General features: G+C 38.3%; 1 protein-coding gene across 1 annotated transcript; it reads right to left on the reverse strand.

Moving 5' to 3' along the window:
• Positions 1-2,021: 2,021 nt before the first annotated feature.
• Positions 2,022-9,004, reverse strand: gzf1 (GDNF-inducible zinc finger protein 1). Its single transcript, XM_079255769.1, has 8 exons — positions 8,967-9,004; positions 6,471-7,477; positions 5,103-5,286; positions 4,859-5,025; positions 4,593-4,687; positions 4,316-4,483; positions 4,064-4,221; positions 2,022-3,821 (listed from the first exon to the last, which is right to left on the reverse strand). Exons 2-8 carry the CDS (start codon positions 7,463-7,465, stop codon positions 3,033-3,035), a joined length of 2,556 nt encoding a protein of 851 aa, XP_079111895.1. The 5' UTR covers positions 7,466-7,477; positions 8,967-9,004; the 3' UTR covers positions 2,022-3,032.
• Between the last annotated feature and the right edge of the window lie 8,262 nt (positions 9,005-17,266).

A 17,266-nucleotide genomic window follows, 5' to 3' on the forward strand; every position in this document is an offset into this window, starting at 1 on the left:
GAAAAGGATCAAATGAATGTTCTGAAAATGTAATTATCAGAGCCACTAAAAGTGATTCTGCTACCTTTCGATCTCCACATGGGGCGACTCTTCTTAAAAAGGACCATGTAATGCACAAGCGTAGACTGTTAAATACTTGCATTTCAACACAATCACATTATGATTTTATTGTTTTTATCTTTAATTTTATTATTACTCTAGAATGTGTCATTGTAGTCATCTGCAAGCTGCGATTAATAGAGCGCTGATACACAGCTCCTTACCCTTATTCCCAGGGAAGTAGTCTTGGCTAATGTGCATTATTAGTCATTCATTTTGTGTTGTGAGGGCATCATTGAGGGTTTATTGCTGCATTGCGCCTTTTAAATGGCCAGTTGCTAAGCATGTCATTGTGTATAGTTCAGTGTTGTGTATATTCATTAGTGTTAGCTAGACCAAAGTTTTTACAAAGGGGTCGATTGCTTTGTGTACCCAGCTTCTTCCAGGTGAAATGAAATTAAGCTGTGGATATGATCTGTATGCTTATTCAAATGAGCATTAATAAAGGCGTTATATCCAATACTGTTGTGCATTTCAACCCATCTGTAAAACACTCGAGTTTAAATGATTTATATCGTTGATCTGAATGACTAAAATTTATAAATAAAAAGCACATGTCAATAAAGACATATGAACTAAAAACTGGTGTTTTACAGCAGAGCAGTTGCACAAGAAAGTTCCTGTTTCAAGTCCCAGCCAGGGGTTAAGTTGATGTTTTTTTTCAGCTTCCTCTTGTGTGCTAAAAACATTGTTAGGTGAAAAGGTGTCTTTATATTTGTCTCTATGTTGGTCTTGTGATGGACTGGCTACCGGTCCAGGGTCTGACCCGCCTCTGACCTGATGCCAGATGGGATAAACTTTAACTTCCCCACAACAATGAACAGGACAAAGCAGTTATGAATGGAAACTGCAATCTGCTTGAAACTTTACGTTTTAATTTCTCTATATTCAGTGTAGTGCTTGATATTCATTACTTTTAAGCTAGATACTTTTACAGATATTAAAGGTAGTATTTTTATGAGTTGCACCTAATGTACAGGCACATGATACCAAATCAGTGAGTTTTATTGGACTCTAAACTGCTTCTCCTTATTGGACTGAAGTCAAATGTATTTAATTGCTTTTTTTTTTTTTTTTATCTCTACAGTACATTCATCTTAGTGCTACATTTGGTAGGGTTGTACATCTGTAGCTCAGTGACACTAATCAGATACTTTAAACACTTTTGTTTTTAATAGGGCTGTGACAATATGCTTTTGTCCTGATTCAGTTAGATTCAGATTTTTTGTGTGCCAGTTCCATTTAAATTGCGATTCTCACAATTCAATATTGCTGATTTTTGTAGATTAAAAACAAAAAGACAGTATAAAACATTTTGTTCGTCATTTTCTTGATTTCAATGAGGAAAAAACAACAGTAGCCAGATCACCATTCTGCTGCTCTAATGCCCAAGAAGACAAGTCAAAAGATCAATAAAAACAATCAAAATGAAAAAAATTTATAATGGATTTTTTTTTTTTAATAAAAAATCAAATTTTTAACAAAGATCTATTTTAAAATTGTGAAGCAAAAATTCAATTTTCAATTAGATTTCCCCACCCCTAGTTTTTACCCCCATTTATTGGTGTGTAGGGGTTATAAATTAAATTGTGGATGCTACGCTTCTTACATTATACTATCCTGGAGGGATCTAGATGGTTCTTTTTAAACATAAAACATTTTTTTCTCAAATAAATCTTGCCTCAAATGGCACTGCTACATTTTAAATAATGAACTTCACAAATTCCAAACAAAAAAAGGACACATTTTAAATGTATCACCATCAGATTAAAGTCCAGATGGTGGTAACAGGTACGACTGGTCACGCGGACACAAACACACAACCGCCTGAATTTTAATCATATTAAAAATCATGCATGGTATATTTCTCTCTGTATACACAACATAATTTCTGTGGTATTTCTGTGGTGTTTATTTACAGCTAAGGTACAACACTATTGTATCTCGAGAATAAATACCCCCAACTCTGAACACATCCACTTTAATAAAATACTGGCCTTCAAAATGTGAGTCACGAAAAACCAGATTGTTACAAAAACCAAATATAAAGTAAAAAGAAATGAAGTCACAACATCTGGTAAGGATGCTCTGATCAAGTGACCACCGGTGGTGGCCAGTACATGTTCACAATGTTCATTTGGTTTATGTTTTCAGGCAAAATAACAAAAACAAATTATGAGTTACACATCAGATCAGCAAAATGTGAGCAACTTGCCTGATATCAGCATGAAAGTTGCATTGTAGATTGTCACTATTATGCAAGCAGCACATATCCAAACTACACAAAATAATCTCACATCTTTAACATAATGCAAGCATGTGTGTGTATGAGTGATTTCAATATAAGATTATTTAAACTAAAAGTAATCTGTTGCATGTTTCAAAGTGCAATTACAAGCTACTCATTGAGGCCACATACTTCTGAAACCTATGACAAATGGTAACACCAAACAAATATCCAAGCCGTTTTTTTTTTATTGTAAGTACAAGCCATTTTTTGAAATACACTTAACATGAGTCTGTTACTTATGGCTATGTTATGCAAAATCTGAAAAGACGAATTTATTAACAAAAAGTTGTATGATTTATACAAAGCCACAATACCCATAGCATTACCGTTAGGAAAAACATAATTCTTAGTATAACCTATTTGAATTAGGTGTGGCGGTAACACTGCTTTCAGTCAAATGATTATTTATTTTCCTTTATGCCACATGAAATATTAGATTCTATGCTTGAGACATTTGCGCTGCCTGACAGTATGTATACGGTTATCAATTTACAATACTTTTTAAATAATAAATCTACTGAGCACACCTTAACAACGGTAATTGATAAGTGAAAGATGACTGATGCGAAGCAGTTAAGCAGCAGTTGGTGATCAAAACCTTTGATCAGAGCATCATTTCACAATCAAACTAGTTAGCTGTCTTTTATCCTGCTTCTTGATCAAAAGCCTTTGAGGTTTCTTCTGTGGAGTCATCTGCTGTGCTTGGCTGTCCTTCAATCTGGACAACTTGTTGTTCGTTTTCACAAGCCTTGTCACCAACTATCACACCAGGCTGTAAAGTATCTGTCTCGGAGATGAGCTTATTCTCAGAAGCTGGAGCTAAAATAGTCTGTGAAGCGGCTGCTTCCAGCACAGATGATGTGGAGACAGTTGGGATGCCTGAGACTGATGCTAACAAGACATCAGTAACAGGAAGTGAGAGCGTGGGTACAGACAGAGAGGTGGCAGGGGCTTCGGAGGACAAAGAAACGGGGTGAGTCACAGACACTGGTATAGAAAAAGGGACTGGGATGGCTGAACCATCTAAGGAAATGACATTTGTTCCTGTGCCATTAGTGGTTACTATGGGCTGGATCTGAGTCCCTGGTGGAACCTCAGTGTGGATGACAGTGATACCACCAAGACCACCGTGGCTGACAAGAGCAATGGCTCCATGGCTGGTCCAGTCTGAGGGGAGCGTGACTGGCTCAGTTGAAACCACAATGGACTCTGCTTGGCTTTTACTAGGATCAATAAGAGAACCAGTAGCAGCACAGGAAATACTGGGAGGAGCTGCAACAGTATGAGAGTTTTTGTTTTGACTTTTGCTCTTTTTCTCTCCTGGCGCTGCTTTCTCTGTCTTTTCCTTAGTGGGAGATCTGGGCTTCTTTTCCTCCACATTTCCTTCGAGCACCACCAGGTAGTTCTTCCACGGAGCTTCCGAGTCATGAATCTGAAGTTTTAACAAACTGATGTTATTTTCACCGCAGTACCATGGCTTGATTTAAAACCACAATCTGAATGATAAGAAACATGCACTAGTAGTCACTGTGACAAAGACTTAATCAAACCTACAATTCTCAGACATAGTCCAGCTTCAAGTCAACTTTCAGAGGACAATTTCAATCAACACCGTCATACTTAAAACACACGTACAAAAACCTACAGTATTACAGTAAGAGAAACTCTGCTCACCATAGTGTGCCTGCGAAGTGTGGACTTGTCTGTAAAGGTACGTTTACAGAGGCCGCACATATATGGCTTCTCTCCTGTGTGAATCCGCCGGTGTCTTTGGAGCGCGTTGAGCTGAGTGAACTGCTTATCACAATCTTTACAGCTGTATGGACGCTCACCTAAAGAGAATATGTATTAAGAAAAGTAAATTATTTAAAAAAAAAAAACACAATAGCCTCCACCAAAGTTGATCCAAATAACCCTTTCAATCACCTGTATGTATTTTTAGATGCTGGTTGAGGGAGTTCCTCTGAGCGAAGCCTCTACCACACTCCTCACACTTGTATGGCCTAAACCCGGTGTGGATGTTCGAGTGGTGTCTGAGGTATTCTTTCGATGCAAAGCTTTTCCCACAAGCCTCACACATGAAAGGTTTCTCACCTAATACAAGTTAAACAAAAACCAACAACAAAAAAAAACCCAATAATAATCTTATAGTCAGATATGTGCTGATCAATATTTTATATTTAATGATGAATAACTGTTTTACCTGTGTGAGATCTCTTATGATAAGCTAACATGTGCTTCTGAGTGAACCGGGCATCACATTCATCACATGCAAATGGCTTCTCTCCCGTGTGAGTCCTAAACGTACGTAAACACAGATTTTAAATGCATCCAGTGATTTTCAGCACTTTTTCTGCATCTTTAGACTGAAACATTAGTAAAACTCTTTATATGATGTTAAATCCATGTGATTAGAAGTACTTATTTTAATGTGTGGCAAAGATTAATCTTATTCTGCAAACTGTCTACCTGTGATGCATCTTGAGGGCAGAATTCTGGGTAAATCTGGCCCCGCAGTCGGTGCACTCATAAGGCTTTGTGCCTGTGTGAATCCTCTCATGCAGCAACAGGGCAGCTTTGGAGCTGAGTACCTTCCCACAATCGGTGCACACATGTTGCAGATTTCGTTCGTGTACCTGGGAAGCAGCAGACATGGAAGATTACATGTGGATAATCCACATCATAAGATGCGCAAAACTTCATTCCTCTTTACCTGTCTTTGATGGCGGACGACGTCCTTCTTTCGTTTAAAGGTTTTCGCGCAAGAGTCACAGGCAAAAAGCCTCTCGTTACTGTGAACATGCTTCTCGTGGATCTTCAGGTTGCTGCGGTTTGCAAACGTCTGCATGCAGGTCTCACATCGATACACAACGTCTGCTTTAACCCCATGGTATGTACTTGTAAAGAAAGCAGCAACAGGTTGCAGACATAAATGAAAAGATGCACAATTCAAGTGTTTTTTTCTTCATATATACTTTATGAAAAGTATGAGGAGTCTTCTAAATGGCTGGATAAATTACCATGTTCAGGCCTGTACACACCTACTCTGAATATTTTGTCTGAATAATTCACATGGTAATATTTTTTATTGAGTCAATGTCAAATCAATGTGAACGTTCACGTCAGTGATTAAATTCCGTCCAGCAAATTTGTGAGTTTTATTTTTTAACTGACCTTGTTTCTTCTTAATACCATCCGACATATATAATCAACTAATCAGAGAAGGCTTGTTGACTGATGGATCACCAGTTGCGAGCTGTGCAGGTGTCACTTTTGCTGCTATTTCATTCAAATTTTGTATCACCATGGTCGAGCGTCTATTTCTTTCCTGCTACTGAAGTGAAGGAGACAACTGCTAAAGCAGATCCTCGAACTATCCTACGATTGTCCTAAAGTCCATCCTCAAGCAGCTGTGGTTAAGCTTCAGCTCCTGGAATAAACACCCCAAGTTCTCCTTTCTTTTCTAGAACAGGGTGCCTCTTTCCCATTTCTTTTGCAGCATCAGCACACTGTTGTGATGTGAAATCCACCTCGCGAGATTAAGAATTTTCATCATTTATTCACAATTTTGTGTTGCCCTTAGGGCACATTCACATCAGCCTTTATGGTTCAAATCCTAGTCGGTTTTCTTAGAAAGTCCACTTGGTTTGGGGAGCTGTGAATGTGCCAAACGAATTCTGACTCGGACTAGTGTGCATACATAGAAACGATTCACCTAAAAATTATTCGCAATATTGTCGCATCGGTCTCAGAGCGTAAAGGCCTTTAGCCTAATAAATGTGGTGATTCAACTGCTTAACTCCCCACATCTTATCCTTGACGTAAATTTAACACAGATCATTAATGTTTTACCCTGTATGCAACTGAATAAAAAAATGTGCAAATGGGTTACACAAGTAATAATAATTTAAAAAATAATAATAAAAAAAAAAGATTAAGAGGGCTGTTGTCTCAATGCTGAAAATGAGTCTCCCATTGCTCTTGAACCAAGTCTCATGGTATTCGGCTCAATCCAAGTTAACAAGGCTCCGTAGGAAACTATTGTGACAATCAATAACACCCAGGAGAGCTATTTTGTTACCTGATGTGTTTCAAGTAGCTTTTCTCATAGTGAAACGTCCGCTGGCACTTGTTACAGTGGAACTGAGCCTTGGATGTTCTTTTTAATTTCCCGTTGGACTGTCCTTCCTCAGCCTCTCCTTCTTTCTCCTCTTCCATTAAAAACAAGGGGTCTTGAGAGTCATTACTTTGCAGATCGTCCTCGCATTCCCAATCATCCACATCAGAAGAGGACTTCCCCTGTGAAGTCTCATCTCCTTCATCTTTTTCATTCCGTTTTTCAGCCTGGTCTTCAGTGCTGTTCCCACTCTTCTCTGTACCAACATTACTAACCTGACTTTCACTGTGAAGAGCCTCTTTTGGAGAATACCACCGCCTCTGAAGCACTTTATGACCACCCAGCCTCAGTTTTAACTTTTTTCCTTGGCTTTTTTCATTCTTCTGTCTTCTTTTTGTCTTAAATCTTTTTTTAATGTTCTCCGTTTCAGAGACCTTTGGAGAAAGTTGTCTCTTTAGAAATAAGCTTTGCCTCTTCTTTCTGGTCTTTTCTCCTTTTTTTACACCATGTAAATTCTCTCGGGCTTTACCCTTTGATGTAGACGCTTTCCTTTGGGGTCTTTGTAGAACTCCAGCACTCAAGGCCTCACCACAAACCTCTGAAAGACCCTCACATTCCAAAAATTTTGCCATTGCTTGAACATCACTAATCCTGTTTGTAGAAACTTCAACTTTCCCAGTGTAGATAAATTCCAAAAACTTTGAGAAATCATTGGACTGAATATTTGACAACGATAATTTATCCTGGGTTGCATCCTGACACAGAAGAATCTTCTTGAAGTATCCACTGGATGCAGCGAGGATCACCTGGTGGGCTTGAAATTCTTGCTCATCTCCCTCATAGTCCACCTGCACCGTAACATCACAAAGTTGCGCTTGCAACCTCAGATCATGCAGAGAAGCCAAAATGTTTCCATGGTGTGAATTCGATGTGAGCTGGACCGCTTTGATCCCCATCATTCAGTTGTGGTGCTGAGATAAGCATGAGAGAAAGGTATCACACAGAGAAGGTATATTAGTTGGGATTCTTAAACTGTAAGTAGGGAAATGTGCTTTTGGTTAATTATTTTTCCCCTCTAACAATTTCAATAGATTTTTTACTATATACTATTATAAAACCTTATTAGCCTTTATAACAAGATATAACTTGTAAGGACCTGTTGTGGAAATTTTATGTTCTGACTTAGATATTCATATATTTCATATATGGGCAGGTCTGAAGAGGTCACGATGAACTCAAGCTTGGTCTGCTTATCCTCCTTACAGGCATAGGTAATGTATAGAGACTGAGATATCTGCATTCAGACATCTTGGATCTGATTAGCTAGGACACTCTCTTCCTTTGAAGAGTTTTACAGCTAGGAGGTCAGATACCAGGGAGCCATAGGGAGATTGTAAGTCAGTGGTCAGGTTGACCTCATCTGTGGGATAAAAGATCATCCTTGGTTTATAATAACAGAGATTGGGACAGACAATTGACGTACTGTAGGTGAGGCCTTAAAAGGCATTTGAGTCTAGGACTCTTTAGAGCATTCCAGACTTATGGGTGGACCTTATGGGTTGGACCTCTGGACTGTCTCTCCAAATTGCAATTTGTATTATTCTGTTCTTTCTTATTTTCTGTTGAATAAACTTTGTAATCTTTTTCACTTCAGAACCAGACTCCTCGTCATTGACAGACTTTTTTTCCACAACAGACCACACTTACTGTAACCGTGTAGGTAATAAAACTGTGAATGTTTTTGAGCAAGACATTGTAACAAGTTATGGGACAATCAGATGCTGTGAGCTGATATAATTTCTTATATTCATTTAAATTAATCTTCAAAGTGTTGCCACAGTATAAACCACAGTCTATGGTATAAACACAGGGGTTCTACATTTACATGCATGTTATTTGTTTGTAACACTTAAGGCTGGGATACTAAAATCCTAATCAAGAAACGGGATGGTAATTATGATTTTTAAATTATATAAGAACATAAAATGTTTTTTTTTTTTAAAGCTCTCATTACTTGGAAATCTACCCAATTAAATATGAGGTCATAACTATGGTAAAGTATAAATGTAGCAGCAATATTTCTGTCAGAAACCTATAGTCAATGAGGGACAATGTAGCTAATATTTACCTTGACCTGAACGATTTACAAGCTTGTTAAAATATATAATCTTCTACTCCCAAAACAATGTTAATTTAAGTACACTCAAATACTCAGTATCCCACTTGTAATATTGTTCAGTTTTGTGTCATTCACTGCATTCACAGTCGGGCAATGCTAACAGTATTAGCACAACAAGCGGCAAAGCTAGGTTAGCTCAAGCTAACCTTCAATAAAAATAAATAAATGATAATAATGTGTGTGCAGGTAGCACTGTAAACTCGAGCTGCTGCTCACCCCACAATTTGCATGAGTAAAAACATGTGGCAGTTAACTACACAACATGAAGCAAGTTTTCTTACCGTAAGCTCGGTAAAATGGCAGCCCTTCACAAATGGCCCGTAAAGTGTTTCCTGTGGAAGCCTCTCACGTTCACGTACATCTACGTTTTCACACAAGCTACATCCGGTGCCGTTATGGCTGATTTCAGATCAGTTTGTCGACTAAACTGATGTTTACAGTTTGAATTTCCGACTCCCCAAACTGATTTGGGATCAATTTAACAAGTCATTGACAAAAAGCCCTACCGAAAACTAGCGCATGCGAAATACTTTTATTTAATTATTAATCTGTTTGACTCCACAGCTGGCATTTGTTTGACTTTGACTTATCGTGGAATTAATTCAAGGTTAAAAGAAATGGCACCGCAGTTATTTATTTAGTTCGAAAGCTAACTGTTTTTATTTGAGTTATGAAACATTAAATGCTAATGCTAATTGTATATAGTACGTTTTAAAGGCAACGCATTATAGTTACTGATATTTAAAATAATAATAATAATAATAATGTAAAGTATGAGTGTATGATGTTATGTTTGTAGAATTTATTAATTTATTATCAATGCAATACTAACGTCAGACCACAGGATGGCGCAATCGTGAAGAGGGACAACGTCATGTTAGATTGGGAGCTTCTTTGGGGTTATTTAAAAAAGCAGCTAGATCATATCAATTGAAGAAAAAATTGTTTTCTGTTTAGAATTCCTGACGTTTATAGTTGTCAGATCTTCATATTTCCATGTTTATAGTAAACTCGCTCAATAAAAACAGATATTACCCACAACATAATTGTATGATTGTACTGCAATTGTCTGGGAGTACATATCCAAACCCCAAAACAAACCAAAAGCACGGAAGAATTTCAGCTAATTCGTCTACATTCAGACCAACATAAATCATGTACAGGGTTGCGAAATGCCATCATTCCATAGGTGTATGGAGAGCTACTTGGGGATTCACTGGGGTGCTGTTTTGCAGCTGCCAATGTTTTTTTTTTTTTTTTCTCTCTCTCTCTCGCTCTTTTCTCTCTTCCTGAGGAAATCTATATACCTTACATTTGTCTTAATGAATTCTGCAAGCTCGCAATCTGCTCTTTTCCGGTGACTCATATTGCTCTCAGGACCAACTCTGTGCAGTCTTCAGCTCTGACCTGGAACACTCTGTTCACCTGGCTTTTATTAGAATGCTCCTCTGCCACAAACAATATCTTTTAGATGACACTTGTAATACTAACTGGTCCCTAGTGATCCTCATGTGTTGCACAACAACTGCAGATTTATGCGTGTGCTCCTGGGAATTAAGAGTATTTGCATAGATATTAATATGGAGTAGTGTTGTCATGGTTATCAGCCAGGAGTTTAAAGAAAGTAATGAACTACTCTGTGCAATTCAACTCGAAAACATGTCTGCAGATCAATGGAATTGCACACATTGTCTATTTCCTGAAGGAAAGAGTAGTCTTCCAGCCATATTTCTTTATGGAAACTGCTTTGATGAATCATAAAAGAGTAACTTCATATTAAGCAGTCTTGATGGTTATGATGAGCTAGGTCAAATTTTACTTCTTCTTCTGGAGTGTAACAAAACAAAGTATTAAATATAATGTAGTCCACAATACTGTCAAAAGTAAGAATTGAAACTGTCTCACTTTAGGATTTGTGGTTTGTGACATTGTGACAGAATGCAGTGCCAGAAAGAACACAGAGGCAAGAAACAGGGTCGTGTCATCAAAATTTGACATGTGTAATCAAGGGAATACACATATTGCTTGAACAAAAGAACAAAAGATCAAATAATCATTTTAGAGGGATTTTCTTTTGTACTTTTAGCAGTGATACTTGTGGCTTTTCATCTGGCTCCAGGGCATTTCATGTTACTCAAAAGTGCACATAAGTCAGGGTTTCAGATGTTGCTAGTGCATTCTAGGCTCAATAGCAAGCTGTATGGCCAGGTCTTACAACAACAACAAAAATTTCCACAGAAACATCATCAAGTTGTCAGTGACAAAGATTAAGTTGAAATGCTTGCTGAAAGGTGACGGGCTCAGCAAAGAAAACATTCGGCCTACTTTAGGTCGTGTTTGCACTGCTATGGTAGACTCCTCCACACAACCGAAAATATCAGTACTGACATTCCTCAGCGCACAAACAACATGACAAAATGTGCACTGTGTGAGAGAAAAAAAAACAAAATTCAAAGCCAAGGAAGATTTTAATTTAAGGCTGGAGATGACACGCTGTTAAAAAAAAGAAGAAGGAAAAAAACCCTGGTAAGATTCTGTAGCTTGATGCTGATGGTTGTGTCTGGGTTCAGTTTGAGTGTTGGATTGTACAAACACTTTTATTTGGATGCAGTGAGAGTAAGTCATTCAGTCAGTATCCTTACAGGACCTCTCAGCAGCTCATGAACAGGACTGACTCATAATCTTAGCAGATGAACCCAACCAATGGTGGTAAACACTAGAACATTACATGGAAGTTTGCACAGTGGTGGTCCGAGAATAACCGCAGCATTCTCTTTGTGCTTGCCCAAATCACCACACAGCACATGCCAGACCATCACACACCAGTCCAACTAAGTCTTCTGTGGTGTTTTTCCCTTCTGCTCCACTCAGTGAACTCTGTCAGCTAAAAACATATTTAATGCTTTTAGGCTGGTGCATCAAAAGTCATGATTACTTTTTTGTCAATAGCAGGTTCATTTTTTTCCCTCAAAAAGGAATTCATTGTTTTTGTGTAATATTGGAAATAAAGTAGCTTTTAATGCTTTACAAAATGAGCATGAATCTCCACCCTTATGTATATAAGGAATAAATTAAGACTCAGATTTTAGTACATGTTTGTGCAGTCCTGTCAAGGCCAAGGTTGCTTTGCCAGAATACACACAGCATACCAGGCTTGTCTCTGGTAGTCTATCCTGACACTCCAACTTGACACCCTCACTCCTTCCCCTTCTCTTTTCCTTTTAAACTGGCTGGATGCCACACCACATTTAGCTGGTCCAGAGTATTGCTGGAACCCCTAAAACCTCAATGTAACATAGGAAACCAATGATTCACAAAAATTACAGAAGGCTCCTCATGCTAGCACCATGGCTCAAGGGAGAGCATAGAGACAGTGCGCAATTAAGCTCCACAGAGACTGGGGAGGAAAACAATTCACCACTTCCCTTTTATTTTTCAATGCACTAAGTTCACTTTGAAAAACATTCACCCTGCTTTTTTACAATGCAGTGCCAACTATCTAAACAATAAGCTACTTACTTTCTAAACACAATGGTCATGGCAAAATTTTGGATCAGGATCATCAGGACATATTGGACCAAGCAGCCAAAACCGATGAATGGGAAGCCTTACATAGATATAAGTCTGTGGTCACCAGCACCAGCCATTGAAATCTACCATTCAGCAGGTTTTAGTGTTTCCTTAGTTAAAACCTACCTCATTGAAATTAAAAGGATCTTCAACAACTTCAATCAATTTCTGCAGCCCATTAATGAGCCATTAATTTCAGTCAGGTATGGTGTAACAAGGAAACATTTAAACCTGCAGAATTGTAGATCTCAAAGTTGATGACCACTGCTCCAAGATATGTTCAAATATTTTGAGAGTATGCATCTTATAAACTAGGAGCTTATTTAGTGAAACAGTGTTAAAGTGCTGTTGGAGGGAACTGTAATATGGCAGCCCACTGCCATCTTTAGTAAATCTATTAAAGTTGGGAAAAATGGAGGGAAAAAAGAGATAGGTAAAATGTAGAGCTCAATTTCCCAATAGAGATTAATAGACTAATATCATTATGAAAAACTATGAAAAGTAAGTTAACACTAACAAGCATGCTAGCTTGTGCTAACAAGTTTAATAACAAGTTACTTTCTCCTCTTTTTGTTAAATAACTTCTGTCAAGATGTTTATGTGGATGGTGAGGTTTTTTTTGTTTATTTATTAGGAGACTTATTCAAGAAAGTATAAATAAATTTGCATGAAAGTGTTACTACTTTGGGCTGTAGTCCCATTCTGCAGTGAAAAACATGTAATTATCTGGATCCAAATCTGGATCCAGGATGTTCTTTTTCAGCCTTGGCAGAGCAGTCTAACACTGCTCTTCACATAAAATGTCCTAAAATCTCTGTCACATATTTTCTATTTTTTGGCATTTCTACTCTTTATTAGATAAAATCTTTTACACACATGGATATTTGGGGTCTGTCAATATTAAAGTGGTACAAGTAAATGCAGACTGGTGGTTTTGAGTTGCCAGATAGAAACCCTCACTGAAATTTGCAATAGTAGCAAGTTTTTCACCCTTACAACATTAGTGAAATAAATTTGGTACAAGGACTGATATTTCATCATCATATCACTTTATCAAATGAAATTGTCCATCTGATGTTGAGTGAAAAGTGAACACAAAATTTCAGGGCAAACTAACTCAACATGTTTAGTTATTGTTATATGGGACTTTTAGTCCACTTTTATTAATAAAATCCCCTTTATAACTGAAGACACTACAAGTTTAAGTTTTATTAATTAAAAAGTGCAGAGGACAGATTGCAGCCAGCATGACTCCCAGTTAGAGAAGCAGGAAGGAAAACCCACATTGAACTTTAAAAACGCACAGCTGTGATCAGACTCGGCTGCCAAACATATTTAACCACCTACTGTTAAAAAGCAAAACTCATTATTACTTATTAATTAACTGGTTACAGTAGCTAATGAAATAACAATAGCCTGGTAGGGAAAGTTTTGTGGCCTCATATCATGTTTTGGAGGTTCCAGCCGACAGCAGTAACATAGTGTACTTTAAAATGAATTCAACTGAATATGATCATGCCAGTGTTAGCATTTAGCCCTAAACCTCTCTGCACCACTGGCATGGCCGCCCACTGTTGCAGTTTCATTTTTAAACATCTCAGTGCAAAATGCGGCGCATAGCAAACAATTTCACCTACATGAGATAAATATAGACAAAAAATGACCTATGAATGGTATCTGTCCTCAACCCTATGAATAGGCTCCATTTCAGTTTTTGTTCTCGTGCCTGCCTGGTTTGGAAAATACTTTCCTTTCATTGATGAAAAGATATACAGCATTCAGGGATGAAATTACTTTCCAAATGGCCTCTGACTCACCATCTCTATTCCCAGTGCTCTCTCGCTCTCACCCTCCCTCATTCACCACCCTCTCCCCTCCCTCCACCTTCACTTGTCCTTGTGACTGTTCTATCTATTGTAACTGTATACAGCACTTAGCACTTCAGACGGCAGACAAACCAGCTCAAGGACAACTGCCCACTCTCACGATGCTCGTAAATAGACTATTTGTCCAAGCTTACCAAGCACCTTACCCACTGAGCTCGTGTGGGTTGAACATTGTGTAGCTTGTACTGAAATAGAACTTCACTGCTGCTGTGTGCGGGTGGATTCAGGCCTCCAGCCTGCAGTGAGAGAAACCAGTTTGCACAGGAAAGGTGATTGTGTTGTGTCGCTGAAAATGAGCTGCAATGACTCACAGAGTCTATGCCTTTATAATGTGAGATTTCATCATCCCTTTGCACTCTGCAGCACACTAAAACAGGTGTCACCTCTGCAGACTTTCTCAGAATGCAACTCTCCCCGACCGAGTGGGACATGACCGTCAGCACATTCCTTGAGAGCTGGATCCCCAGAAGCAACAATTCCTCCTTCCTCTCTTCCCTCCCTTCCTTCCTGCCGCCCTCATGTCCTCTCCTTCGCTTCCGTAGATTGCATCACTTGTCTGCCTCTTGGTCTCTTCTGCTCAGACCCTTTAATCACATGTGGTACACACACATATACACGCACAAGGAAATTTGTGCAAACCGCAGTCACACACACGCACCCACTGTGGGCAGAAAGCACCCTCGTCAGTCCTCGTACGGGTTTTGTGGAATTTTATGGTTGGTTTGAGCAGAGGATTCTGGAGGTTTTCCAGCTACCCTCCAAAGACTTCTCTTTCTCTGCATCTCTTTGTTTCTTCACTTCTGCTTTCCTCTCTTTTTCTTTTCCTCCCCTCTTTCCTGCCCCCTCCTTGTTTTACCCACTCGCCCTCAAGGTCAGAAATATCCTGTGGTTTAGGTTTGATCCCCTTGGATATGCCTTCGCTAACTCCCACTCTTTGCCTCTCCCTTCCTTTTTGCCTCTCTTGTGCTCGCTCAAGTGCACATACGCACACGCATACATACATACTGTAAGCATGCGACATTACTCTAAGCATTCCCATACAGGAAACACATGGTGGGATCAGCATAGGCGGTTCTGTGTGCTTTGCAATTGACTGCACACACACAGAGACACACAAGCCCTCTCATCAGGGGTCAACAAGCTATCCGGTATGTAACGTTCAGGAAGGAAAAAGTTGTCATAGTTCTCAGAATTAGAAGCTGTCATGACTGAACACAATATCAATCTTGTATCCGTTGGTTCTGTGACAAGAAAAATGAGTGATCGTCAACTTCTCCCGTGAAGTAAGAGTCAATGGACTATACTGGTCCCAGCCAGGTTAAGGCTGTTCCTGTGGGTTCACCTTTTCCCTGAGTTGTGCAACATGGCAGGGGCCCAGCACTTGTGTAATAATAGAGGCCTTGGCTGACTGAAAGAATGCTAGTTCAACCTGTCACCATTTCTCATACAGTGGTTAATGGAAGCGAACAAAGTCTTTTCTAATTAAAAACCTTGATCCTCAGTTTCTCTTTTGCGTGCATCAATCATAGTCTCATGGTTAAGGTTTTTGCACTGAATAACAGCTTTATTGTCCATAAATTAAGAATGTTTTTCTTTTTGAGTTGTGAACGTTTTTTTCGACTGAATGATTCAGGCAAGCTGGGATTTGAAGCTGTAAAGCTGAGTTTTACCTGATTTTACCCAATACATTACTACACTTTTATCTTGTCTTGAAGATATCAACTTATTTTAATAATATACTTTGTATTTGAATGACCTTAATCAAAGTCAAATAAAATTACAACAAACATTTATGATTGTCTCGTAATAAAAGTTTTCCTCCTTCTCTCTCTTCTTATTTTTTGCATATGTACTTATGGACACAAACACTTTTAGACTGAAGCATATAGGATTAGATAATATCAGCTTTGATGGATAAAGTCAATTTTATTTAGGTATAAAAACTTACTTTACTATGTTTTTACTTTTACTAATTGAAAACTTGAGTAAGATGAGAAACCAAGGTAACCATCATTCTGCTTGCTTAAATGTTGGACAAGACACGAATTAAAAAAAAAAAAAAAAAAAAAAAGAAAGAAACCAAGGTAATTAAAATTTCCACATTTATTTTCTTCTAAATTGTAATTTCCCACAGGAAGTAATAGTGTATATCTTTTTTTGTTTTACTGGTTGAATGGTCTTACTCATTCTGTAACAAACAGAACTATACATGAAACAAAACAAAACTTTAGATACACACAGTGGGTTTTTTTTTTGTGTTTGAATGTGCTGAATTTTGTGTGTTTGATGCCACAATCATCTCAAAGAAAAAACCTTTAAAAAAAACACACACACACAAACAACTCTTGCATTTTCAGGTTGCCTAGATATGAAAATATCTAATCTAGTGAGCCATCTAAATCTGGAGTGGATTTCGCTATAACACTTCCAGCTCTCAGCATTGATTTCCAGCTTCTCCATTTTTATCTTCAACCAAATTAAATTTCAAATAATGTTGCTTTTGCTGTACCTTGGATGGGAAAAGTTAAAACTCTATATTTGGCTTTGCTGTCAATAGCAGACTCTTATCAGAATAAATAGTTTTTATTCAGTTGGGGAAAAAAAGTGGCTAATGATGCTCTATAAGTATTTTGTTTAACCTCTTTTTTTCTGCCTCTTTATTAAAACGGCATACCCAAAACAAATGAGGTATTTGTCCATAACTACAAGAGTTGTCCTGGTCTAATACAGTGTTTCTCAATGCAGTTCTCAGGACACCTCACTCTGCATATTTCAGACATGTTCGTCCTCCAAAGCACCTGAGTCAGATTATCGAGCTTCCTCATCAAGTTCTTTGCAGCCTTTTAACGAGTACTTTATTTCATTCAGGTGTGTTCAGGTAGGGTTACCAATAATACATGTAGGCCAAGGTTCATCAGAACCGGAATTGAGAAAGACTGGTGTAATTGAAAGCCATAGGAGGTCAGATTACTACTAAAGAATCAAGGTACGTGTTACTGTCAGCACATGTAGAAAATGCAAATGGTTTTCTCCTTCTAGGAGTAAACCCCATCACTGTCAGTGAAAACCAGAGAATAGCAGCTTAATTCATCATGGAGGAATTCAGGAATTTCTAAAGTATTTCC

This window comes from Telmatherina bonti (genome assembly GCF_933228915.1).
Source record: "Telmatherina bonti genome assembly, chromosome: 16".
NCBI classification, from domain to species: domain Eukaryota; kingdom Metazoa; phylum Chordata; class Actinopteri; order Atheriniformes; family Telmatherinidae; genus Telmatherina; species Telmatherina bonti.